Raw genomic sequence first — 26,950 nt, forward strand, 5'->3', positions numbered from 1 at the left:
ATGTAGGATCTTCCCGGACCGGGGCACAAACCCGCGTCCCCTGCATCGGCAGGCGGACTCTCAACCACTGCGCCACCAGGGAAGCCCTGTAATGTGATTTTAACACAATGTTATTTCAAGTAATAAATGGCATTGTAGGAGACTTTGAAAATAAGCTTTGAAATTGACTCAAAGTTCTATTCTGAACATGCTGAATATGAGGGCTAACATGTCTGGAAATCCATTATGACATACAGACGTTATAATTATTTCAAATACTCTTTATTCCTAAGCTAGTAGGAAAAAAGTAAAGCATCCTTCAGGGTCATATTTTTAACCATGCAGTAGGAAAACTGTCACTTAAAGTTTCTGTCTTGGGGAGTAACCTTTAGTACTTAGTATACATAAATATTAAAATATGGTTAATTTGGAAAAATGAATAACAGATCTTGACGAAGGCTTGTATGTCATGGTAGGTAACTACTAGTCTCTGCCATAAAAATGTCACTTGCCTTTAAAAACAGAACACAAGGCTCTTTGGATCAATGACTGGGCAGACTGGAAAATGCTGTTCCAGTTTTCTTAAATGAGGCAGGACTTTTGCAACCGTAACAGATTATATAATATAATAGGCTTAAGGATAAAATTCTTCCTCATCTTCGTGTCTTGTCTTTAAAGAAGAGTTATTAAAATATCTTGGATTTGCTTCAATATAATAAGGGAATGAAATAAAGAGTAAACAAAGATGACCTTGTGTTGATCATAGTTGTAGTTGGGTGATGGGTATATGAAGGTTCAATAATAATGCTCCCTACTTTTGTATAAGTTTGAAATTTTACACAATAAATTTCTTGAAAAACTAAGTATGCAGGCATCTGCCGTATATGCTGTTAAAACTGGAATTTGGGGCAATTACATAACTATACATATATATAATTACATAACTATATATATATGTATATGTGTGTGTATATGCATACACATTCTGGAGAGAAATTGTATTCAAGACGAAAATGTCAGACTGCGGTTTCACATGAGGCCTCAGGGCGCCGCTGTCGGCCAGTGCAGGGCAAGCGCTGACGCTCGGGATTCCTCAGCCTCCAGTCTGGGATTTCCTGCGCGGCCACCAACACAGAGAGAGGGAAACCTGCTCACGCACTCAGGCTCCTGGCCGGGCAGGCTCTGCCCAGCACAAACGGATTCCCAGCTCCGCCTGTCCTGGGCCGAAAGCTCTTCCAGTGACGCCGTGGATTGCATTTTCTTTGGCTTTCCGGAAAGACTGGGACCCAGCGAGAACTAGAGCGCGCAATGGGAGGGAGCTGCACGCAGAGACGTCCGGCCGGCCGGCGGCAGGTACTGTTTCCCTTCCTGCTGCCTTTGTTCTACCCCGCGCTCTGCGAGCAGATCCGCTACTCCATTCCCGAGGAGCTGGCCAAGGGCTCTGTGGTAGGGAATCTCGCCAAGGATCTAGGGCTCAGTGTCCTGGATGTGTCGGCTCGAAAGCTGCGAGTTAGTGCGGAGAAGCTGCTTTTCAACGTAGACGCGGAGAGTGGGGACTTACTTGTGAAGGACCGAATAGACCGTGAGCAGATATGTAAAGAGAGAAGAAGATGTGAATTGCAGTTGGAGGCCGTGGTGGAAAATCCTTTAAATATTTTTCATGTCATTGTGGTTGTTGAGGATATTAATGACCATGCTCCTCAATTCGATAAAAAGGAAATACATTTAGAAATTTTTGAATCTGTATCTTCAGGTACACGAATATCCCTTGACCCTGCCACTGACCCTGATATAAACACGAACTCAGTTAAAGATTATCAGATAAGTCCTAACCCTTATTTCTCATTAATGGTTCGAGTTAATTCCGATGGTAGCAAGTACCCAGAGTTATCTTTGGAGAAACCCCTAGACCGGGAAAAGCAGCGGTCCCATAGCTTGATATTGACTGCCTTGGATGGAGGGGGCCCGCCACGAAGTGCCACCGCTCAGATAGAAATCTCTGTCAAGGACACCAATGATAATCCCCCGGTGTTCAGCAAAGACGAATATAGAATCAGCATTAGTGAAAATCTACCCCCTGGGTCCTCCGTGTTGCTGGTGACAGCCACTGACCAGGATGAGGGGGCCCATGCTGAAATACACTACTACTTCAGGAGCACTGCTCAGAGTACAAGGCACATGTTCTCACTGGATGAGAAAACAGGCATGATTAAGAATAACCAGTCACTGGATTTTGAGGATATAGAAAGATACACCATGGAAGTGGAAGCAAAGGACGGAGGTGGTCTCTCTACCCAATGTAAAGTAATCATAGATATCCTAGATGAAAACGACAACAGTCCAGAAATAATCATCACTTCTCTCTCTGATGAGATTTTGGAGGGTTCTCTTCCAGGAATGGTTGTTGCCCTCTTCAAAACACGGGACCGGGATTCCGGAGGAAATGGAGAAGTCACCTGTCATATAGGAAGAGATGTTCCTTTCAAGATTTATTCTTCTTCTAATAATTACTACAAGCTGGTGACAGATGGGGCCCTAGACCGAGAGCAGACTCTGGAATACAGCGTCACCATCACAGCCACTGACAGGGGAAAGCCCCCCCTCTCCAGCAGCACTACCATCACTCTGCACATCACGGACATCAACGACAACGCTCCGGTTTTCCACCAAGCCTTCTACGTGGTCCACGTAGCAGAAAACAACCCACCCGGCACCTCCATCGCCCAAGTTAGCGCTTCAGATCCAGACTTGGGGCCCAACGGCCACATCTCCTACTCCATCCTGGCCAGCGACCTGGAGCCGCGCGCGCTGTCGTCCTACGTGTCCGTGAGCGCACAGAGCGGCGTGGTGTTCGCGCAGCGCGCCTTCGACCACGAGCAGCTGCGCGCCTTCGAGCTGACGCTGCAGGCCCGCGACCACGGCTCGCCCGCGCTCAGCACCAACGTGAGCCTGCGCGTGCTGGTGGGCGACCGCAACGACAACGCGCCCAGGGTGCTGTACCCGCCGTTGGGGCCCGACGGCTCGGCGCTCTTCGACACGGTGCCGCGCGCCGCGCAGCCCGGCTACCTGGTCACCAAGGTGGTGGCGGTGGACGCCGACTCTGGACACAACGCCTGGCTGTCCTACCACGTGCTGCAGGCCAGCGAGCCCGGACTCTTCAGCGTGGGGCTGCGCACGGGCGAGGTGCGCACGGCGCGGGCCCTGGGCGACAGGGACGCGGCCCGCCAGCGCCTGCTGGTTGCTGTGCGCGACGGGGGACAGCCGGCCCTCTCGGCCACCGCCACGCTGCTCCTGGTTTTCGCGGACAGCCTGCAGGAGGCGCTGCCGGACCTCAGTGACCACTCTGAGCCCACTGACCCACAAGCTGAGCTGCAGTTTTACCTGGTGGTGGCCTTGGCCTTGATCTCGGTGCTCTTCCTCCTGGCAGTGATTCTGGCGGTCGCCCTACACCTTCGACGCTCCTCCAGCCCCGCTGCCTGGGGCTGCTTTCAGCCTGGTGTCTGTGTCAAGTCTGGCCCCGTGGTTCCCCCCAACTACAGTGAAGGAACTTTACCTTATTCCTACAATCTGTGCGTTGCCCATACTGGAAAGACAGAGTTTAATTTCCTAAGATGTAGTGATCCTTTGCATTCCACTCAAGACATAGTTTGTGGTGATTCTCCTGGGGCCTTAATTCCACTTCAGAGTGGGAATGATTTGACTTCACATCCTGAGACCCTAACACCGGTGAGTTTCATTTTTTTTTCTTCTGTAACATTCTACTAGTTTTTTCATATTTGGGGCATACTCTTTCACTCTTACATCTAGAGTCATATTTAGAAAATACATAACTAATCACTGTCTTGTCTTCTCAATGTTCAGTTTTTGCTGAGTACATTTTCAAGACTTTTGTGGTTCATAAATTGCTCTATAATTCAGAAAGAATGTCACCAAATTGGAGATATCTTGTCAAGCTTAGATTAGCAAAACAGAGGCTGTGGTCTTGGCTTCTTACCAAATAAATAAATAAATAAATTTAAATGAATAAATAATAACCTATTCAAATCTGCTGAGATTTAAGTTGAAATTTCCATACCCTACTTATGTCTTTTTTAAAGTTTAATAATATTAGCTACTCATTAAATATCCCAGCAGGTGCTCATTTCAAAGAAACATGTAGTGCAAATGATCTTGTATGTGCATTTGGGTATCTTCATTTATTTTAACAATTTTTAAAACTGTAAGCACTTGAGGGGGCATGGTGAGCGGCTCCATGAATTCCTGAAATTGCATGTAAAGTTACAGATGTATGCATTTTTCTTGGTAGAGGAGTCAACACTTTGATTCCATTGCCAGGTTTCCTATGGGCCCAAAATCTTAATACTAACTACCCTAGAGGAATTTTTCTCTTCAAGTTTTGGTCCTTCTGGCTTTCCTTTTACTTTTCTTGGTGCTCAAATTGTACTCTTTCCCAACCCTTTTTTCTCTACATTGCAAGATAAGGAATTTTCAAGAAAGCCAATGAAATGCTATTGTGTTCTGTGCTCAATCTTTGTCTCTGACTGTCTGATATACAATCTTTGAAGACAAAAGGTAAAATCTTTGAAGAGTTCTATACTTGGGGGCATAGGGACATAAACGTTTCTGAACAACCTGTTCTCTCTGCATGAAAGAAGTCAACCTCCAAACTCCTCATCTTTGAGGAAAGAACTATTACTGGGTTGGTGGGGATGTACAACTGAAGATGTGTACGCCACTTTATTTTGGGCTTCCATACAAAATGCAAAGAAGAGATTATTTATATAGGCATCAACGCCCTGGTGAAAACAGGTCATTTGACATAAATACGTATTTTTCACAAACCTACATCACTATTTCTAACTCTGTTTTTTAAAATTGTAGCACTTGTATTTCTCTTCCCACTGCAATACAGACATGTTCCTTTTAGTTTGTGATTACCAGCTCAACTCATTTAAATAGGTCAAGTTGACTTCTAATAATATTTGCCTGTAATAAAAAAATGTATTTTTAAAAAAATTCATTGAGGCTCAGTAAAACTATTTTAGAAAAACTTGAAAACTTTTTACACAATCTTAATGCTAAACATAATTAATTAGTTGATTGATCAATCTAAAATTTTAAAATTCTAAGTGAAATTTTAAGGGGTATATCTCATAGTCTCTGTATAAGTGTCTACTAAACACAGCTGGACCATTTAAATCAGAATTTCAAATAAAATTGTAAGAATTTTCTGAATATAGCTAGAAGCTCATAGGAAAGAAAGTAAGCATTACTTACCTTTTAAAGTGGATATATTTCTATTGGAAAAATTAGTGTTGCCAATATATATTCAATCAACTATTATCATTTAATACTTTGAGGTACTTTTATTCCACCGAGTAAGAAAACTACAAATAGTAGTTGATTTAAGCATGTCAGTTGAGGAACCAAAGAAGTAATGTAAAATAAAATAAAATATACAACAAAAAATAGAGTAGCGTTTGTTTTCTATTGCATACACAGTGGGTGCAGTAACTTCTGAGGACTCTGAGCGCCGCTGTTCACCCATTAGGAGAGAACCGCAGCCAGCGCTCAATCCGGATTCTCAGGACTCCCAACTACACAAAGCTCCACAGTTCCTGCAAACAGGCTCCAGGGATGCAGCGAAACTCACTCCAGAATTTAAGGTGCGCAGGCTGCAGAGACTCCCTGCTGCCAGAGAAAGAAAAAGGACCCAGCCAAAACACACAGCGTGCCCAGTGAGGACTTAGCGAGAATTCCGTCACCAGACAACAATGGCCGCTCAAAGGAATAGCTCCGACCGCAGCGCGCTGGTCCAGCTCTGCCTTTTCCTCTGTATGCCGTGGCAGGCCGAAGCTCGGCAGATCCGCTACTCCGTTCCCGAGGAGTTAGCGAAAGGCTCTTTTGTGGGCAGCATCTCCAAAGACCTGGAGCTGGAGCCCCGGGAGCTGACGGAGCGCGGAGTCCGCATCGTCTCCAGAGGTAGGACGCAGCTCTTTGCTCTGAATCCGCGAAGCGGCAGCTTGGTCACCGCGGGCAGGATAGACCGGGAGGAGCTCTGCGCTCAGAGCGCGCGGTGTCTGGTGAGTTTTAATATTCTTGTGGAAGATAGGGTGAAACTTTTCGGAGTAGAAATAGAAGTAACTGATATCAACGATAATGCACCAAAATTCCAAGCAGAAAATCTAGATGTAAAAATTAATGAAAACGTCGCTCCAGGAACGCGTTTTCCTCTCCCGGAAGCTGTTGATCCGGATGTGGGCGTGAACTCCCTACAGAGCTACCAACTCAGCTCCAATAAGCACTTCTCCCTAGCAGTTCAAAGCCGTGTCAATGGCGTTAAGTACCCAGAGCTTGTGCTAGAGCACGCCCTGGATCGCGAGGAAGAGGCAATGCACCATCTGGTCCTAACTGCCGTCGACGGGGGTGACCCTCTCCGATCTGGCACTGTCCTCATCAGTGTGACTGTTTTCGATGCAAATGACAATGCTCCGGTCTTCAGTTTGTCCGAATACCGAGTGAGTGTTCCCGAGAACTTGCCTGTGGGCGCACAGCTGTTGACAGTCACCGCCACTGACAGGGATGAAGGTGCCAATGGAGAAGTGACATATTCATTCCGAAAATTACCTGACACACAACTGTTGAAATTCCAACTAAACAAAAATACGGGGGAAATAAAACTATCAGAAAATCTAGATTATGAAGAAACAGGTTTCTATGAAATAGAAATACAAGCTGAAGATGGAGGGGCATATCTTGCAACTTCTAAAGTGTTGATTACAGTAGAAGATGTAAATGACAACAGTCCAGAGGTGACGATCACATCTCTGTTTAGTCCTCTGATGGAAGATTCACCTCTGGGGACTGTTATAGCTCTTTTAAACGTGCATGATCTGGACTCCGGGCAGAATGGGCAGGTCACCTGTTCTATATTGGGGAATCTACCATTTAAGTTAGAAAAATCCATTGACAGTTATTATAGATTGGTGACACACAAAGTCCTTGACAGGGAACAGGTATCTTCTTACAATATCACAGTAAGAGCCACAGATGGAGGAAGTCCACCCCTATCCACGGAAATTCACTTCACCCTGCAAGTGGCAGATATCAATGACAACCCACCCACCTTCCCTCACATCTCCTACTTTACCTATATCCCAGAGAACAACCCCAGAGGTGCCTCTATCTTCTCAATGACTGCACTGGACCCAGACAGTGAAGAAAATGCTCGCGTTATTTACTCCCTGGCTGAAGACACTATCCAAGGGGCACCTCTATCCTCCTACGTCTCCATCAATTCTGACACAGGAGTACTGTATGCACTGCGATCTTTCGACTTTGAGCAGTTTCATGACCTGCAGATGCAGGTGACAGCCACTGACAGCGGGGACCCGCCGCTCAGCAGCAACGTGTCACTGAACATATTCGTGCTGGACCAGAATGACAACACACCTGAGATTCTGTACCCCGCCCTCCCCACCGATGGTTCCACTGGCGTGGAGCTGGCACCCCGCTCTGCAGAGCCTGGCTACCTGGTGACCAAGGTGGTGGCTGTGGACAGAGACTCAGGTCAGAATGCCTGGCTGTCCTACCGCCTGCTCAAGGCCAGTGATCCAGGTCTCTTCGCGGTGGGGCTGCACACGGGCGAGGTGCGCACAGCCCGGGCCCTGCTGGACAGAGACGCGCTCAAGCAGAGCCTGGTGGTCGCGGTCCAGGACCATGGCCAGCCCCCTCTCTCTGCCACCGTCACGCTCACCGTAGCTGTGGCTGATAGCATCCCGGATGTCCTGGCTGATCTGGGCAGCTTGGAGGTCCCGCACGCCTCCGATGCTTCAGGCCTCACGTTGTATCTGGTGGTGGCGGTGGCCGCGGTTTCCTGTGTCTTCCTCGCCTTTGTCATTGTGCTGCTGGCGCTCAAGCTGAGGCGCTGGCACACGTCGCGTGTGCTCCGGGCTTCTGGAGGCGGATTGGCAGGCTTACCAGCCTCTCACTTTGTGGGCGTGGACGGGGTGCGGACTTTCCTGCAGACTTATTCCCACGAGGTCTCGCTCACCTCGGACTCGCGGAAGAGTCACGTGATCTTCCCGCAGCCCAGTTATGCAGACGCACTCATCAGCCAGGAGAGCTGTGAGAAAAAGGATCCTCAGTCTTTGTTAGATGATTCGAAGTTTCCTATGGCAGATACCCCTTTGGTGCCAGTGAGTTCTATTTTTGTTCCTTTTCTATCCTTTAAAAATTATGGTTGGTTTTACTTTTAGGTTTGCAGCATGTTGGTGGAAACTTAATTTTTTCACTTTTCCCTCCATTTCAATGACATTTGCTTCTTGCTGAAACATTGAAGAGTAGAACTTGATGGTTATTAAGGCTGATTTGTTTTTACTTTCTGGTAACTATTCACCTAATCCCATGAAGGTTTATTGTAATAGGCTGTTATGAGTAGCTTCATGGAGTCTTGTATTTTATAGTTTTGTTACTGACAGTTCCTAAGAGAGGACTTTCATACAGAAGTGTCTTGTCAATTTGTGTGCTCTCCCGGTGGCTACATGTTGAAATCCTAGCCCCTTAGACAACCCTACCTCTTGCTTTGAAGGCAGGTCTGGTAAGAATAGGTAAATGTCAGAAACAAGTGCATTAGCCTCACTGGAAATCCTACCCATTTTCAATAATATTCTATTAACAATTCATAACAATACAATGTGTGCTTAAATTTTTTCAAGTGTAATCATACCTGGTAACACTGCAGCGTCCATTTTGCCTGTGATTCCAATTTCATACTGTCATGTGGGAGACATACCATTTATTTATTTATTTTGGCTAAGTTGGGTCTTCGTTGCTTTGCGTAGGCTTTTCTCTAGTTGTGGCGAGCGGGGGCTACTCTTCGTTGTGGTGTGCGGGCTTCTCATTGCGATGGCTTCTCTTGTTGCAGAGCACAGGCTCTAGGCGCATGGGCTTCAGTAGTTGTGGCGCTCGGGCTCAGTAGTGTGGCTCACTGGCTCTAGAGCGCAGGCTCAGTAGTTGTGGTGCACTGGGCTTAGTTGCTCCGTGGCATGTGGGATCTTCCCGGACCAGGGATCGAACCGTGTTCTCTGCATTGGCAGGCAGATTCTTAACCACTGCACCACCAGGGAAGTCCCAGAAGACATACCATTTGAATTTTACTTTCCTTGCTCAATAGGGATTCCAGAGAGCCTGTAGAAACAAATTTGGGGTTCTGTTCTCTCTGTACTTTTTGTTAAATTTTCCAGTTTCTAGGGATGAAAAAAATATATATATATATATATAATTTGGGGAGATAGAGTGGTACATGTTCCCAAGTACAGGGGCAAACGTGTGCCAAAAGCATTTCAGTGACTCTTTATATAGAGAAAGAAATGTCCACCTGAAACTCTGCAAACTCTGAAATTTAAAGTCAAAATAAACTTAAAGTCAAGAAAGAGATGTCATTTCTGTATGAGATCGGAATACAAGCAGAGAAGTGCATAGAATTATAAACAGATGGTCAGTGGAGTTACTGATGAGCCCATTTAGTTAATTGAAGTTAGTGATGTATTTGGTTTGATCTCTTATAATTTATTACTAATATTCTTCTAAACTAATATGGTAGCGTAAAGTCAAATCATGTCCTAATGTGTTTCAAAATATTTATGAAACCGTGACTTTTTTCATGTCATTCAACTTTTGTTCAAGGATATGTCTGTGGAAGGAGAGCATAGTTATTATCTTTAGAGTCATAGTTATTAACTTTTATTTTTTAACTTTTAAATTATTGAAACTGTTATTTAAAATTTCTGACCATGAGAGTCAAAATTAGTATGCATCTATTTCAAATAATTCTATTATTTTGAAAAACACAGGTTAAAAAAAACTACTCTTTTGGCATGGTAACTATTGTAAGCAAATGTCTTTAAATATAATTATTTAAAAGCAATATAGGACACCTTAGATGATTGTAATGAATATGACAGTGTTTGTATTCTGTTTCCTAAATATGGGGGGATGGATTAATACTTTTCTAGCCAAATATAAGCCTATATTGAAGACTAAAAAAAAAAAGGTTTTTGCTTATCTTTAGTACTTTCTTTTGTGGATAATTAGTCTTAAAAGCAGCAACAGTGATTGCCTCTGGATGGAAGAACTGGATAGCAGTAGGCAATGGAATAGGAGACCTACTTTTCACTCTACATTCTTTTGTGCCTTTTAGATTTTGAAAGAAATATTTCGACCTATTCAAAATATATGTAAAATTTTAACATATAAAATATATAATAGTTTTGACCACGTGAAAAAAAATGTTTCATGATGAAAACGGAGTCACCGAGGAATAAGATTCAAGTATTTTAGCGGCGGTCATCCTGCGTTTAAAGAAAAAGACTTCCTTAAATAGAGCAGAGAAAAACTAAGCTGCCGTTCCACACGAAGCCTCTGGGCGCCGCTGTCGGCCAGTGCAGGGCAAGCCTAGTAGACGCCCGGGATTCCTCAGTCTGTAGCCAGGGATTTCCAGAGCAGCCACCAACACAGAGAGAAGGAAACCCGCTTACACGCTGGGGCTCCTGGCCGCGCAGACTCTCCCCAGCACAAACGGATTTCCAGCCCCAAGCCTGGGGGCTCCGCCTGTCCTGAGCCAAATGCGTTACCAGTGCGCCAGTGTACACTTTCTCCAACTATAAACCCTGGGACCCAGCGAGAACTAGAGCGCGCAATGGGAGGGAGCTGCACGCAGAGACGTCCGGCCGGCCGGCGGCAGGTACTGTTTCCCTTCCTGCTGCCTTTGTTCTACCCCGCGCTCTGCGAGCAGATCCGCTACTCCATTCCCGAGGAGCTGGCCAAGGGCTCTGTGGTAGGGAATCTCGCCAAGGATCTAGGGCTCAGTGTCCTGGATGTGTCGGCTCGAAAGCTGCGAGTTAGTGCGGAGAAGCTGCTTTTCAACGTAGACGCGGAGAGTGGGGACTTACTTGTGAAGGACCGAATAGACCGTGAGCAGATATGTAAAGAGAGAAGAAGATGTGAATTGCAGTTGGAGGCCGTGGTGGAAAATCCTTTAAATATTTTTCATATCATTGTTGTTGTTGAGGATATTAATGACCATGCTCCTCAATTCCATAAGGATGAAATAAACATAGAAATCAGTGAATCTGTCAGTCTAGGGACGGGAACAATTCTTGAGTCTGCAAAAGATCCTGATATTAATATGAATTCACTGAGCAAATACCAACTAAGTCCTAATGAGTATTTCTCGTTAGTGGTGAAAGACAATCCTGAGGGTGGCAAATATCCAGAACTGGTATTGAAGAAGACCCTGGACCGAGAAACGCAGAGCGCTCACCACTTGGTGCTGACAGCCTTAGACAGCGGGGATCCGCCGCGAAGCGGCACCGTTCAGATCCGAATCCTGGTGGTGGATGCCAACGATAATGCCCCTGTGTTCAGCCAAGATGTGTACAAGGTCAGCCTTCGGGAAGATGTGCCCCCAGGTACCTTCGTGCTGAGGGTGAGCGCTACTGATCAAGATGAAGGCGTCAATGCAGAGATCACCTACTCATTCCTTGGTGTGGCTGATACAGCCCGGCACGTGTTCTCTCTGGATTCAACTACAGGAAACATTATAACTCATCAACCCCTGGATTATGAAGATGTGAAAAGATATGCCATGGATGTAGAAGCAAAGGACCGAGGATCCCTCTCTACACAGTGTAAAGTAATTATAGAAGTTTTAGATGAAAATGACAACAGCCCAGAAATAATTATCACTTCTCTCTCTGATCAGATTTTGGAGGATTCCCGGCCAGGAATGGTTGTAGGTCTCTTCAAAACACGGGACCAGGATTCCAAGGAAAATGGAGAAGTCACATGTAATTTAAGTAGAGACATTCCATTTAAAATTCATTCTTCTTCTAATAATTACTACAAGTTAGTAACAGATGGGGCCCTGGACAGGGAACAGACTCCGGAATACAACGTCACTATCACAGCCACTGACAGGGGCAAGCCCCCGCTCTCCTCCAGCGCTACCATTACCCTACGCATCACCGACGTCAACGACAACGCTCCTGTTTTCCACCAGGCCTCCTACGTAGTCCATTTGGCCGAGAACAACCTGCCTGGAACCTCCATAGCGCAAGTCAGCGCCTCCGACCCCGACCTGGGGCCCAACGGCCACGTCTCCTATTCCATCGTGGCCAGCGACCTGGAGCCGCGCGCGCTGTCGTCCTACGTGTCCGTGAGCGCACAGAGCGGCGTGGTGTTCGCGCAGCGCGCCTTCGACCACGAGCAGCTGCGCGCCTTCGAGCTGACGCTGCAGGCCCGCGACCACGGCTCGCCCGCGCTCAGCACGAACGTGAGCCTGCGCGTGCTGGTGGGCGACCGCAACGACAACGCGCCCAGGGTGCTGTACCCGCGCCGGGGCCCGACGGCTCGGCGCTCTTCGACATGGTGCCGCGCGCCGCGCAGCCAGGCTACCTGGTCACCAAGGTGGTGGCGGTGGACGCCGACTCTGGACACAACGCCTGGCTGTCCTACCACGTGCTGCAGGCCAGCGAGCCCGGACTCTTCAGCGTGGGGCTTCGCACGGGCGAGGTGCGCACGGCGCGAGCCCTGGGCGACAGGGACGCGGCCCGCCAGCGCCTGCTGGTTGCTGTGCGCGACGGGGGACAGCCGGCCCTCTCGGCCACCGCCACGCTGCTCCTGGTTTTCGCGGACAGCCTGCAGGAGGCGCTGCCGGACCTCAGTGACCACTCTGAGCCCACTGACCCACAAGCTGAGCTGCAGTTTTACCTGGTGGTGGCCTTGGCCTTGATCTCGGTGCTCTTCCTCCTCGTGGTGATTCTAGCCATTGCCCTGCGCCTTCGATGCTCTTCCAGACCCAGCGCTGGTGGGGGCTGTTTTGGGTCTGTTCTCTGCTCCAAGTCTGGTCCTGAGATTCCTCCGAACTACAGTGATGGAACATTGCCCTATGCCGATAATTTATGTGTGCCTGGGAATCAAACTAATCCAGAATTTAATTTTCTCACATCTGTTGAACATTGTCCTGCCACACAAGATATTCTCAGCAAAGATAGCTCTTCAGTGCTATTGGCTAGTGTTTTAACTCTTAGTGTTGAAGCAGATAAGAACACTTTTAAACAGGTAAGTATTTAAAATAATGCTTTTTATATTCCAATATGCCAATATATTCTAATATAGCACTGTTATTTCGAGTTTCTAGATTCCCTCTCGATGAAGTTCCTAAAATCTAATTCAAACCTATGGGTATTACTATTAAGACTAAAGTTTACAATGCTGCATTCCCTCTACCACTCACGTGCATTTTAAGGTAAAATATATAGAGCACTCTCAGGTCAGTTTTTCATGAAATAGAACACCTTTTAATTAAGGATATGGAATACAGTTATATATTTATATTGTGGTATTTTAAATGACAACCCTAATGCCATCCAAATTTTCTCAAACATTTTATCTTTATTTTACTCAATAAACATTGGTAAGAATTATAGTCATAATCCTAACTGTTGATTTTGTTGGAACCGTGCTAGTTACACAACCACAAATGCTGTTCCCTTCGGTCAGTAAAAATCAGGAGGAACCAAATCTAACCTGCAAGTTTTCAGTTCCAGTAGTATTTGAATTTTTTTAATTAGCAAGCCTTTTAAATAATCACTCTTTTCATAAGTGCTCTTGGTAAACCTTTAACATCCCATTACATAATACTTTATTGTCTGCAATTTTAAGCTTTACAAATACTTGTGATTCTCAAAGAGGTAAGTGTGATAACTTCAGGACAAGCAACATTAGTTGAGCTTTTCTTTCTCGTTGCAATAATAAGATTGGGCTCTAGGCGCCGCTGTTCACCAATTAGGGAAACGGGAAGCTGCGAGCTAGAGTCCCTCCCTCCCCTACCTCTACAACACAAAGCAGAGTGAAGTGGATACTCACAGATCGTGATGCTGGAAACTTAAAAGTACTTCTCTTCGCTCTCTAATATATTTTGGATGTACTTGGCGAGTGACTGTGTAGATGCATAAGCTGCATCTTAGAACCAAACAGCTCAAGAAACCGCGGAATATAGGCTCAGCCACTGCCATGGCGAATCGGCAACTGCTCCTGGACCGCAGCGGGCTGGTCCTACTGTATATTTTCCTGGGGACGCTGCGGGAGTCTGGGGCTGGGCAGATCCGATACTCGGTGCTGGAAGAGACAGACAAAGGCTTCTTCGTGGGCAATATTTCCAAGGACCTGGGGCTGGAGCCCAGGGAGCTGGCGGAGCGCGGAGTCCGCATCGTCTCCAGAGGAAAGACTCAGCTTTTCGCTCTGAATCCGCGAAGTGGCAGCTTGATCACTGCTGATAGGATAGACCGGGAGGAGCTCTGTGAGGCGGTTTCCTCCTGTTTTTTAAACCTGGAGATACTTGTGGAAGATACCCTTAAGATTTACGGAGTGGAGGTGGAAATAATGGATATTAATGATAACGCCCCCAGCTTCCGGGAGGAGGAAGTAGAGATAAAAGTCAGTGAGCATGCAACTCCGGGATCGCGATTTCCTCTTCCTAATGCTAGGGATCCAGATGTGGGAATGAACTCCCTCCAGCGCTACCAGCTCAACCCTAATAATCACTTTTCTTTGCAAGTGCGAGGCACAACGGATGGGGCCAAGAATCCTGAGCTAGTGCTGGAGGGGAGCCTAGACCGGGAAAAAGAGGCTGCTCACCACCTCCTCCTCACAGCCTTAGATGGAGGAGATCCCATCCGCCAGGGCACTGTTTCCATCCGCGTGGTGGTTCTCGATGTAAATGACCATATCCCAAAGTTTACACAGTCTGTATATGGAGTGAGTGTTCCTGAGAACCTCAGCTCCGGAACTCGGGTGCTTATGGTAAACGCAACTGATCCAGATGAGGGAATCAATGGGGAAGTGGTATATTCATTCCTGAATATGGAAAGCAAAGCTTCTGAGATATTCCAGTTGGATTCTCAATCTGGAGAAGTCTTAATACAAGGTTCTCTGGATTTTGAGAAATACAGATTCTATGAGATGGAAATTCAAGGCCAAGATGGTGGAGGTCTCTCCACCACTGCTAAGATGTTGGTCACAGTTGTGGATGTGAATGATAATGCTCCAGAAATAACTATCACATCTTCTACGAATTCAGTGCTGGAAAACTCTCCTCCAGGTACTGTGATTGCTCTTCTAAATGTGCAAGATCAAGACTCCGGAGAAAATGGTCAAGTCTCCTGTTTCATTCCTAACAATATGCCTTTTAAATTAGAAAAGACTTACGGAAATTATTACAAGTTGGTAACAAACAGAGCACTGGACAGGGAGCAGGTACAGAGCTATAATATAACGTTGACAGCCACAGATCGGGGAAGTCCACCCTTGTCTACAGAAACTCATATTTCACTGAATGTAGCAGATGACAACGATAACCCGCCCACTTTTGCTCACTCCTCTTACTCTGCCTACATTCCTGAAAACAATCCTAGAGGGGCCTCCTTCTTCTCGGTGACTGCACTCGACAGGGACAGCAAAGAGAATGCCCGGGTCACTTATTCTCTGGCAGAGGATACCCTCCAGGGAGCACCTCTATCCTCCTACATCTCCATAAACTCAGACACCGGCATTCTGTATGCGCTGCGCTCTTTCGACTATGAGCAATTCCATGAACTGCAGTTGTGGGTGACAGCACATGACAGCGGGGACCCGCCGCTCAGCAGCAACGTGTCACTGAGCATATTCGTGCTGGACCAGAACGACAATGCACCCGAGATCCTGTACCCTGCTGTCCCCACAGATGGCTCCATGGGCGTGGAGCTGGCACCCCGCTCCGCAGAGCCCGGCTACCTGGTGACCAAGGTGGTGGCTGTGGACAGAGACTCAGGCCAGAACGCCTGGCTGTCCTACCGCCTGCTCAAGGCCAGCGATCCAGGTCTCTTCACGGTGGGGCTGCACACGGGCGAGGTGCGCACAGCGCGGGCCCTGCTGGACAGAGACGCGCTCAAGCAGAGCTTGGTGGTGGCGGTCCAGGACCATGGCCAGCCCCCTCTCTCTGCCACCGTCACACTCACTGTGGCCGTGGCCGAGAGCATCCCTCACGTCCTGGCTGATCTAGGCAGCCCTGAATCTTCCGCCAGCCCCGACGACTCAGGCCTCACACTCTACCTGGTGGTGGCGGTGGCTGCGGTCTCCTGCGTCTTCCTCGCCTTTGTCATTGTGCTGCTGGCGCTCAGGCTGAGGCGCTGGCACACGTCGCGCCTGCTCCAGGCTTCAGAAGGCGGGTTAGCGGGTGTGCCCGCCTCTCAGTTTGTGGGCGTGGACGGGGTGCGGGCTTTCCTGCAGGCCTATTCCCACGAGGCCTGGCTCACCGCTGACTCGAGGGGGAGTCACGTGATCTTCCCGCAGCCCAACTACGCGGACACGCTCCTCAGCCAGGAGAGCTGTGAGAAAAGCGAGCCTCTTTTGATAGCTGAAGATTCAGCTACCGGTTTAGGCAAATGTGATCCTACCAGTAATCAGGTGAGATTTATTTCCTGCCTCCCAATTGTTGATATCTCTGCACAGGTCTTTTAAGTTACTTTTTTCCGAGCCCGTTATAAAAACTGTTTGGGGTGGGGCATGTGTTCTTATATATTTAAAGCGAAACGTGAGTTTCTGTAATTTACCTTTCATCAATTTTCAGAAAGGTTTTGTGAAAGGCTTTTTTTTTGGTTTTGTCAGCTTCTTTTGTTTCTTTGTTTTAATTCAAAAGTCCAGTTCAGTTATCATGGCTTGCTTTGTTGTAAGTTGAATTTTAGTAATATTTTTCTATCACCAGTGTCTATCAATGTAAACTGGTTATGATTCAAATTAATGATTCATAAACATCAATTCGACTTCATATTGCCTCCACTGATCTATAATTATATTCTACCATTATTTGTTTTACTTCTAATGTTCATATTTGAGCCTGTTGATTCAATAGCCTACTTACTCTAGCTCTTTTTCTATAATACATATACACACACATTCACACATATACACTTTTACACACATACGCTTCTCTCTGAGCACAAAACAATTCTGTTTTGATTTTTGGTGGCTGGTAATACATTTAGATCCTGTTGATTATTTCAATTTTGTCTCATTTATTTACCCCACCAAAACAAGACCTACTGACTGCCTTTTAGATATGAGGGTCTCTTGGGAGTGGAAATATAGAGCACACTTTTTCGTCTTAAGTTCTAGACATCTTTTCTACTTCTACAGTGAAGTCATTAGATTGTTCTGAAGAAATAGTTGAATTGTAGAACTGGTGTTCTTTCCTTTTATTCTTTTACTTGTACTTTAGTGTCTGTGTATTGTTGAAGGTTTTTTTTGTTTTTTGAGGAACACGGGCCTCTCACTGCTGTAGCCTCTCCTGTTGCAGGTTTTTTTTTTTTAATGTAGTAAATTCTCCTACAGAAATAGCTTTTAATTTTGATCCAGTCCTTCTCAAAAAGTTATTTTCAAATCTGCTGGACATGCTTCCATTTTTCAGATTTATTTGTATGGAACAGTTTGTGAATATAAGAGGTGGAGTGGATACTTAGAATCCATGAGACTGACTGAGCTGGTATTCCTCTGGATATCTTTGTTTGTTTTCACTATGCTTAGGAGTCTTGGATTCCCTTTTTTCATTTCCTTTGTAAACTCATTTTTAAAAATTTTATTGTAGTCGATTTACCATGTTGTATTAATTTCTGCTGCACAGAAAAGTGATTCTGTTATACATATATATTGTTTTTCACATTTTTTTCTGTTATGGTTTATCACAGGATGTTGAATATAGTTCCCTGTGCTATACAGTAGGGCCTTGTTGTTTATCTATCCATCCATATAATAGTTTGCATCTGCTAATCCCAAAATACCAATCCTTCCCTCCTCCACCCCTTCTTCCCCTTTGCGACCACAAGTCTATTCTCTAAATCTGTGTGTAAACTCCTTTTAAAAATTGAAGTATAGTTGATTTACAATGTTGTGTTAGTTTCATGTAAACTCATTTTTTAAGTATAAGTATACTCGATTCTTATATTCAGAACCAATTTGTTATTGAAGCCCTGATAGTTACCTAATAATGTGTTATCTGCAGCAATGTTTAGGAAAGTCAAGGGGGGGAAGGAAACTTATCTGGGGTATTGATCTCAGGAATCATCTCCACAGTCAGTTCAGCTCAGCACTCTCACACCACTTCTAGATATTTGGTGCAAATTACTTGCATGTTCGTGTTCCCTTTCAAGATATCCCTTCTCATTTCAGAATTGACCTTACTATAGTTAACTAAAAATTGAGTATCTAATGTTTGGACAAAAAGAATTTCAACTGTAGGAAAGGGAAGTCCTGCAACAGATGCCTAAATTTGTCTTGAAATCAAGAAAAATGTTAGTGTTTTGAGCATCTAGGGATAGAATTTATGTTTATGGGATTCCAAACTGAGAAAAAAGATTTAAGGCCTTTTACTTGAACTGAAATTAGATGAATAAAAAGAATATGAAGTGTTTGCTGGAAGAGGGAGGTTGTTTCACATTTTTTTTTAACATAGTCTGAACTTGTTAGGAGTTGGCAACCAAGCTCTTAGAGAACAAAAAGGAAATGTTGGTTTTGACACTTGAGATTAAGAAGGTTGTTTTGATTAGCGGTAGTGATAAAGTTCTGTTGAGAGGCAACGTATGGTACAGTTAAATAAAAGGATAAAAATAAAACCCTCCCATTTCATGTCATTAAATTCCTATAGTAACCTACTAGGGTATGCTTTTATATTCTCTTTATGATGAAAGTGTAAAATACTTCATAATCCTTTTCATAAATCTCTTTTATAAGGAACAAGAAGAATTTATGGTATTGGCTATCCTTATCCTGAGTAAAACCTATACAGCTTTGATCTCTCCTCCAGTTTCCTCTGATGAAAGGAGGAGGAAAATCATACACATATCAGATTGAAGATAATACTGGGTGTCATTTCATGGCTATCAAAATTTCCTCATACCACATGGTGGGGCTCTTTTTCCACGTGGTCTTTGTTCTAAATCTGGAGAGGAGACTTTGCCTTGTTCTTCCAATATGTGCCTTGCCTCTAATGAGAAAATGACAAACTTTTCTCATTACTAGGTTAATGGCTCTTCTATAGGATCCCGTCTCTATGGAACCCTCTTTGGTAGTAAACACTGGAAAACAGACGTATCCAAAACTCCTAAACTGCCTCACTCCCTATGTACATCAGTTCAACATATCCGTTGGAATATCAAATCCCATTATTTACAAGGCTTCTGACTGCAGTTTTCTAAATAGACTCCAAGGGCCGCTGTTGGCCAATGCGCTGCAAGAGCTAGCGTCCAGTATCTACCCCAGTGATTTCTTGTGTAGTCACAGAAGCAAGTCGGAAAGGAGAGTAGCCTGGACTCAGGCTCTCTACTTGGCAAATCTGATTCCAGAATACAGATTGGGATGTGTTCAAACTGGGAGCATCGAGTTTTCTATGTAGTCGATGTAGGTATTTTAAACGAAATTTATAAATCATCTTTTCTTAACGTTGGAGCCTGCAGCAATGCACAGAAGGATGGGAAATAAGGGGAAGCGGAGGAGTGGTACCCAGCGGGGGCAAGTAATCTTCCCTTTCTTGATGCCTTTGTTATGCGGGGCACTCTCCGAACAGATCCGCTATTCTATTCCAGAAGAAATAGACAGAGGCTTTGTGGTGTGGAATCTCGCTGAGGACCTGGGGCTGCCTGTACGGGATTTATTGACCCGCAACCTCAGAGTTAGTGCAGAGAAACAATACTTTACTGTAAACATGGAGAATGGGAAAGTACTTGTGAGTGACAGAATAGATTGGGAGTCACCCTGCCCCCAAAACCCTCTGTGTGTCGTGCCTTTAGAAATTGTAGCAGAGAATCCTCTAAATGTTTCTCACGTAAATGTGATGATAGAAGATATAAATGACAATCCACCTCATTTTCCCCAAAATAGCATTGTTTTACAAATCAATGAACTTGCAATTCCAGGAACTCGGTTTGGCCTGGAATCAACTATAGATGCAGATATAGGGCTTAACTCTCTGCAGAGGCACCAACTCACCTATAGGGAGCATTTCTCTCTGATAGTTGAGGGTAAGACTGAAGGTAAGAATTCCCCAGAATTAGTGTTGGAGAAGCCCTTGAACCAGAGACAACAGAGCTCTCACCTCCTGGTCCTGACAGCAGTGGACGGGGGTGATCCGGTCTGAACTGGCAAACTCAAATCAGGATCAAGGTCACTGATGCCAACGATAACCCCCCAGTGTTCAGTCAGGATGTGTACAAAGTTAGCCTGCGTGAGAACTCGCCCCCGGGCACCTTGGTGCTAAAGGTGAAGGCCACTGACCAGGATGAAGGCATCAGTGCAGAGATCACCTACTCCTTCAAAACACTATGAGATATTGCAAATATGTTTGTGCTAGATCATCAAAGAGGAGAAATTAAATCCAAAGGCCCTATAGACTTTGAAAGCAGTAGCAGTTATACTATAAGCATAGAGGCCAGGACGGTGGAAGCATAGCCACCGAGTGTAAAATTATACTGAAAATTTTAGATGAGAACGACAGTGGCCCAGAGGTGGTTTTCCCTTCGGTGTCTAGTTCCATAACCAAGGTTGCAGAACCAGGAACTGTGATTGCTTTGTCCGAAACACATGACAAAGATTCGGGAGAAAACGGGGAGGTCACATGTCTCATAAAAGAGAGAGCTCCTTTTAGAATTGAATCTTCCGCCAATAATTACTACAAGCTTGTGGCAGATGGGGCCCTGGACCGGGAGCAGACCCTAGAGTACACAGTCACCATCGCAGACACCCACAGGGGCAAGCAGCTACTCTCCTCCAGCGCAAGTGTCACTCTACACATCAGCGACGTTAATGACAGCACTCCGGTTTTCCACCAGGCCTCCTACGTGATCCACGTGGCCGAGAACAACCTGCCTGGAGCCTCCATAGCGCAAGTCAGCGCCTCCGACCCCGACCTGGGGCCCAACGGCCACGTCTCCTACTCCATCGTGGCCAGCGACCTGGAGCCGCGCGCGCTGTCGTCCTACGTGTCCGTGAGCGCACAGAGCGGCGTGGTGTTCGCGCAGCGCGCCTTCGACCACGAGCAGCTGCGCGCCTTCGAGCTGACGCTGCAGGCCCGCGACCACGGCTCGCCCGCGCTCAGCGCGAACGTGAGCCTGCGCGCGCTGGTGGGCGACCGCAACGACAACGCGCCCAGGGTGCTGTACCCGGCGCTGGGGCCCGACGGCTCGGCGCTCTTCGACACGGTGCCGCGCGCTGCGCAGCCAGGCTACCTGGTCACCAAGGTGGTGGCGGTGGACGCCGACTCTGGACACAACGCCTGGCTGTCCTACCACGTGCTGCAGGCCAGCGAGCCCGGACTCTTCAGCGTGGGGCTGCACACGGGCGAGGTGTGCACTGCGCGGGCCCTGGGCGACAGGGACGCGGCCCGCCAGCGCCTGCTGGTTGCTGTGCGCGACGGGGGACAGCCGCCCCTCTCGGCCACCGCCACGCTGCTCCTGGTTTTCGCGGACAGCCTGCAGGAGGCGCTGCCGGACTTCAGTGACCACTCTGAGCCCACCGACCCACAGGCTGAGCTGCAGTTTTACTTGGTGGTGACCTTGGCCTTGATCTCGGGGCTCTTCCTCCTCGTGGTGATTCTGGCCATTGCTCTGCGCCTGCGATGCTCCTCTAGCCTGGCCACCTGGTGCTGCTTTCAGCCTGATCTCTGTTCTAAGACTGGTCCAGGGGTTTCTCCGAACTACAACAAGGGAACCTTGCCTTATTCCTACAATCTGTTACGTTGCCGATTCTCAGAAAACAAGCTTCAGTTTTCTCACCATGACCCCAGAAATGGTGCCCCCGCAAGATCTTTCTAATGAAGCTCTTTTAGTAGTAAGTGTCACTGAGGAGGATAACAAGTTAAACTCTAGCTCTGTTGCTTCCATTTATGTGAGTTTCAATGAATGCCTTTCATCTGCATATGGGTTTGGTTTATTTTTTAAACCAATATTTAGGAAAGAAAATCTTAAACAGATTATATCTACTATCACTTCAGTTTTGTTTGCCCTCTCTGTCTTTTCTGTCCCTTTCTCAGTGGGTCAGTAACTCCATTATTTATTTATTTTTTTTTTAGTAACTCCATTATTAACCCTCAAGTATTTTAAATATTTTGACAATTTCATGAGTTATTCTTTATCCACAAACAAAATCTCTCTTACTGTGAGAAGTGGGTATTATGATGCCGCTGCCATTCAAATATTTTAATGGAAGCATAATATTTTTTTCCTGTGGGCGTTTCTCTTATTCAGAACATCAATATCTTGGCATATAAGGCTTTTCTTAAGGCTTTTCTTTAGGTACAATTTGCTAGGGATTCTTTGAGTGCCATTGAATAGATCAGTTTTGTGCCCTACCTTTTCTCAGAGCTACCTGTAGATTTCATCCCAGTGTTAAAGATATTATTTTATGGTATACCTGCCAAACATGTTTATCCTCAGAATCTAAATATTTACACACATGAAAGCACAACAGTGAGGATTTTTTCCCTGTATTCTGATGGGCTTCCAATGTATTACCAGTGAATCTCAGTAACTGGAATTAGGTTTGTTTCCCAGAAAAAGGTAAGCTTATAATATTCTTTGGGTTCTAATTTTCCTAAACAATCTCTCTCTCTTTTTTTTTTAAATTGAAGTATAGCTGAGCTACAATGTTGTGTTAGTTTCTGGTGTATAGCAAAGTCATTCATATACTACACTTATTGAAGAGGCTGTCCTTTCTCCACTGTATATTCCTGCCTCCTTTATCAAAGATAACTAAATATTCTTTTGAAATATATTAGTAGAGTACTACCCTTATTTCAAGCAAATGCCAGTTGGAATGCTTCCATTTTGTTCTAAAAATGTTACTGTGTCTTCTTCACTTGATTTCCTGCGAGGTGTGATTCTGGTAATGTGTACAATCAAGTTTCTTATTTTTAGGTTTCCATATTATTGTGAAAATTTGATTTTAAAATGTTAAATGTCAACCACATGTTAAAGTAGTTCTTCCATTTAGGCAAATTTAAGAATCTACCAAAAAATTCTGCCACAGATTTTAGCTGGGTGAGAATTTTTAAATTATTCTATTGTATAATTTCTCAAAACATGAAACTCCTAAGGAGATTCCCATAGTAGGTGTGTATGTGTGGTGGGGGTGATATCAAAGCAGATGCACTAAATTATACAGTTAAATTTACTGTGTATAGAAACTTCAGATTCATGTAAAAGCTCATTGGAAAAATCAGAATACGCTTACAGGTACAGAAAATAATGTCAAGAAAGTGACTCTGTATGAAAACTCTAGGGAAATAAAAAGAAGCTCACTGAAATTCCAAGTAAAATGAATACTGTAGTTTTGGTTGGCTCCACTTCCACCCCTATTTGGAGAACAGTAGGTGGAGCTATTTAAGGTCTGAAAACCAAAATCCTTTCCCGGAGATCAAGATTGTGCAGTAATTGGTTAGGACTCTGAGCGCCGCTGTTCACCAATCAGGGAGAGAAAAGCAGAGAGAGATCCTGCTAGCTGGGCACTCGCGTTGAAGCACAAAGCACGGATAGAAACTAGCCATCTCCGGGACTGTGAGGAAACTGATTGGAAGAGCTCGGGTCCCCCAGCTGTCGGATTTTAAGGACGGATGAGCTGATCCGGACTTCGGTGATCAAGGGAAGAACTGGAAATAATCCTCAAGGAAAGTGACAATGATTCCACCGCGACTGCACCAGGACTGCAAAAAGCTGGTCCTGCTGGGAGTTCTCCTGGGGGTTCAGTGGGAAACTGGATGCACCCAAATCCACTATTCGGTTTCTGAGGAGCTGGAGAAAGGCTCTAGGGTGGGGAACATCGCCAAGGATCTGGGGTTGGAGCCCTGGGAACTGGAGGAGCGCGGAGTCCGCATCGTCTCCAGAGGTAGGACACAACTTTTTGCTCTGAATCCACGAAGCGGCAGCTTGGTCACTGCCGGCAGGATAGACCGGGAGGAGCTCTGTATGGGGGCCATCAAGTGTCAACTAAATCTGGAGATTCTGATGGAGGATAAAGTGAAAATATACGGGGTAGTGGTAGAAGTGAGGGACATTAATGATAATGCCCCGTATTTCCAGGAAGGTGAATTAGAAATAAAAATGAGTGAAAATGCAGCCACTGGGATGCGGTTCCCCCTTCCCCACGCTTGGGATCCGGATATAGGGAAGAATTCACTCCAGAGCTATGAGCTCAGTAGTAATACTCACTTCTCCCTGGACGTGCAAAGCGGAGCGGATGGTAATAAATATCCGGAATTGGTGCTGGAGCGCGCCCTGGACCGCGAGGAAAAGGCCGTTCACCACCTGGTTCTCACGGCTTCCGACGCGGGCTATCCAGTCCGCACTGGCACCGCGCGCATCCGTGTGATGGTCGTTGATGTGAACGACAACGCACCAGCGTTTGCTCAGTCCGAGTACCGTGTGAGCGTTCCGGAGAATGTGGCCGTGGGCACTGAACTGCTTCTGGTAAACGCCACCGACCTTGACGAAGGAGCCAACGCGGAAGTGATGTATTCCTTCCGGTATGTGGACAACAAAGCGGCCCAACTTTTCAAGCTAGATTGTAATTTAGGAACAATTTCAACAATAGGGGAGTTGAACCACGAGGAATCAGGATTCTACGAGATGGAAGTGCAAGCAATGGATAACGCAGGATATTCTGCACGAGCCAAAGTCCTCATCACAGTTTTGGACGTGAATGATAACGCCCCTGAAGTAGTAGTCACCTCTCTCTCCAGCTCCATTCTGGAAAACTCTCCCAGAGGGACGTTAATTGCCCTTCTAAATGTAAACGATCAAGACTCTGGGGAAAATGGACAAGTGAATTGTTTCATCCAAGGGAATCTGCCCTTTAAATTAGAAAAGGCTTATGGAAATTATTATAGTTTAGTAACAGACACACTCCTAGACCGAGAACTGGTTCCTAGCTACAACATCACGGTGACTGCCACTGACCGAGGAAGTCCGCCCCTGTCCACGGAAACTCACATCACCCTGAACGTGGCAGACACCAACGACAATCCACCCGCCTTCTCTCGTGCCTCCTACTCCGCATATATCCTAGAAAACAACCCCAGAGGAGCGCCCATCGTCTCTGTGACCGCCCATGACCCCGACTATGGAGAGAATGCCCGGGTCACTTACTCCCTGGCGGAGGACAGCCTCCAGGGAGCTCCCCTGTCCTCCTACGTCTCCATAAACTCAGACACTGGCGTCCTGTATGCGTTGCGCTCCTTCGACTACGAGCAATTCCGAGACTTGCAGCTACAAGTGATGGCACATGACAGCGGGGACCCTCCACTCAGCAGCAACGTGTCGCTGAGCCTGTTCGTGATGGACCAGAACGACAACTCGCCAGAGATCCTCTTCCCCGCCGTACCCACCGATGGCTCCACGGGCGTGGACCTGGCACCTCGCTCCGCAGAGCCCGGCTACCTGGTGACCAAGGTGGTGGCTGTGGACAGAGACTCAGGCCAGAACGCCTGGCTGTCCTACCGCCTCCTCAAGGCCAGCGAGCCGGGGCTCTTCGCGGTGGGGCTGCACACGGGGGAGGTGCGCACAGCGAGGGCCCTGCTGTACAGTGACACACTCAAGCAGAGCCTGGTGGTGGCGGTCCAGGACCACGGCCAGCCCGCTCTTTCGGCCACGGTCACGCTCACAGTGGCAGTAGCGGACAGCATCCCCGACGTCCTGGCTGATCTAGGCAGCCTTGAGTCTCCCGTCAGCCCCGACAGTTCGGGCCTCACGCTGTACCTGGTGGTGGCGGTGGCTGCGGTCTCCTGCGTCTTCCTCGCCTTTGTCATTGTGCTGCTGGCGCTCAGGCTGAGGCGCTGGCACACGTCGCGCCTGCTCCAGGCTTCAGGAGGCGGGTTAGCGGGTGTGCCTACGTCTCAGTTTGTGGGCGTGGACGGGGTGCGGGCTTTCCTGCAGACCTATTCCCACGAGGTCTCGCTCACAGCGGACTCGCGGGGGAGTCACGTGATCTTCCCGCAGCCCAACTACGCGGACACGCTCATCAGCCAGGAGAGCTGTGAGAAAAGCGAGCCTGTCTTGCTCCCGGGCGATTCCGTGTTTTCTAAAGATAATCGTGCATTAATTCAGGTGAGTGCATATCAAACATTCTCCTCTGAGCTTTGAGCAAGATATCTCTTATTACAGGTAATTAGTATTTATTCGGAATTTATGAAACAGACAGCAAGAAAATTTTATAAACATTGCAGACACCATTGACAACCGGGTCGACTTCCTTCAGGCTTTTCCTCACGTCTATTTATAATAATTTAAAAAATGTATTTGTGTATGTTATATATAAAATTTTATATCCATTTTATACAGTACTTTTTAATACTCTATATAATTTTTCTAATTTAATTTACCAACTGTACAGCTCTTCCTGCTTTTGATTGCTGTTTTTATTTCCCATCGGCCGTCCAGCAGGTTTATGTTGAACGTCTGATGCCAGTTTATCTTCTAGATTCTTCTAGAGGGGATAAATCTAATTCAATCAAAAGTATATAAATGATATTTTAAATAAACTATTATAAATAGAGCGGCTTCTGACTACACATGAAATTGCCTAACAAATATATGAATTGCGTTTAGTTTCTTTTCAAGTGCAATAATTCTGGTTATTAGGGATGCATACATTATACTTTCTCAGTGTCCTAAGTTACTTCATGGTTTCACATCATTCATGAAATTCCAAATATCGTGAGTTTATTTCTTATTTGTATTTAAAACGTTCTCACTGAAATATGCACGGTGTAAATGTTGTCATGAGGAAAAACTGAAGAGATTGTTCATTTTTCATCCCCATTATAAAGTTCAGGAATACAAGTCTATATGTGTTTCCAGTTTAGATATTTCTTTTGCCCATTATCCACACTGAC

General features: G+C 46.2%; 4 protein-coding genes across 15 annotated transcripts in view; all 4 read left to right on the forward strand.

The window, feature by feature from the left end:
• Positions 1-26,950, forward strand: part of LOC112404340 (protocadherin gamma-C3) — a 154,542-nt gene that overhangs the window by 52,241 nt on the left and 75,351 nt on the right. The window contains exon 1 of one of the 12 annotated variants that reach the window (XM_024752227.1): positions 1,104-3,705. The exons of 9 other annotated variants lie outside the window; for them this stretch is intronic. In XM_024752227.1, the coding sequence (XP_024607995.1) occupies positions 1,288-3,705 (2,418 nt within the window). In that variant the 5' untranslated portion in view covers positions 1,104-1,287. Of the gene's footprint in view, positions 1-1,103; positions 3,706-5,536; positions 8,178-13,891; positions 16,486-26,950 lie in introns of those variants that run through there. 2 more of the 12 variants (XM_024752221.1, XM_024752216.1) reach the window with 2 other exon arrangements.
• On the forward strand, positions 10,669-13,318 carry LOC112404343 (protocadherin gamma-B7-like). The gene is given in 2 exon segments (XM_024752235.1): positions 10,669-12,374; positions 12,377-13,318. Coding segments are annotated over 2 exon segments (2,433 nt in total). The 5' UTR covers positions 10,669-10,678; the 3' UTR covers positions 13,114-13,318.
• LOC112404470 (protocadherin gamma-B5-like) lies at positions 19,541-22,437 on the forward strand. The gene is given in 5 exon segments (XM_024752475.1): positions 19,541-20,198; positions 20,201-20,491; positions 20,494-21,800; positions 21,802-21,855; positions 22,426-22,437. Coding segments are annotated over 5 exon segments (2,322 nt in total).
• PCDHGA12 (protocadherin gamma subfamily A, 12) lies at positions 23,739-26,302 on the forward strand. Its single transcript, XM_024752234.1, has one exon. It carries the CDS (start codon positions 23,739-23,741, stop codon positions 26,196-26,198), a length of 2,460 nt encoding a protein of 819 aa, XP_024608002.1. The 3' UTR covers positions 26,199-26,302.

This window comes from Neophocaena asiaeorientalis, unplaced genomic scaffold, assembly GCF_003031525.2.
Source record: "Neophocaena asiaeorientalis asiaeorientalis breed wild unplaced genomic scaffold, Neophocaena_asiaeorientalis_V1.1 scaffold204, whole genome shotgun sequence".
NCBI lineage: Eukaryota > Metazoa > Chordata > Mammalia > Artiodactyla > Phocoenidae > Neophocaena > Neophocaena asiaeorientalis.

Coding starts and splice junctions, on each gene's coding strand:
- PCDHGA12 (XM_024752234.1), top strand. CDS start 23,739: ATGATTCCACCGCGACTGCACCAGGACTGCAAAAAGCTGGTCCTGCTG.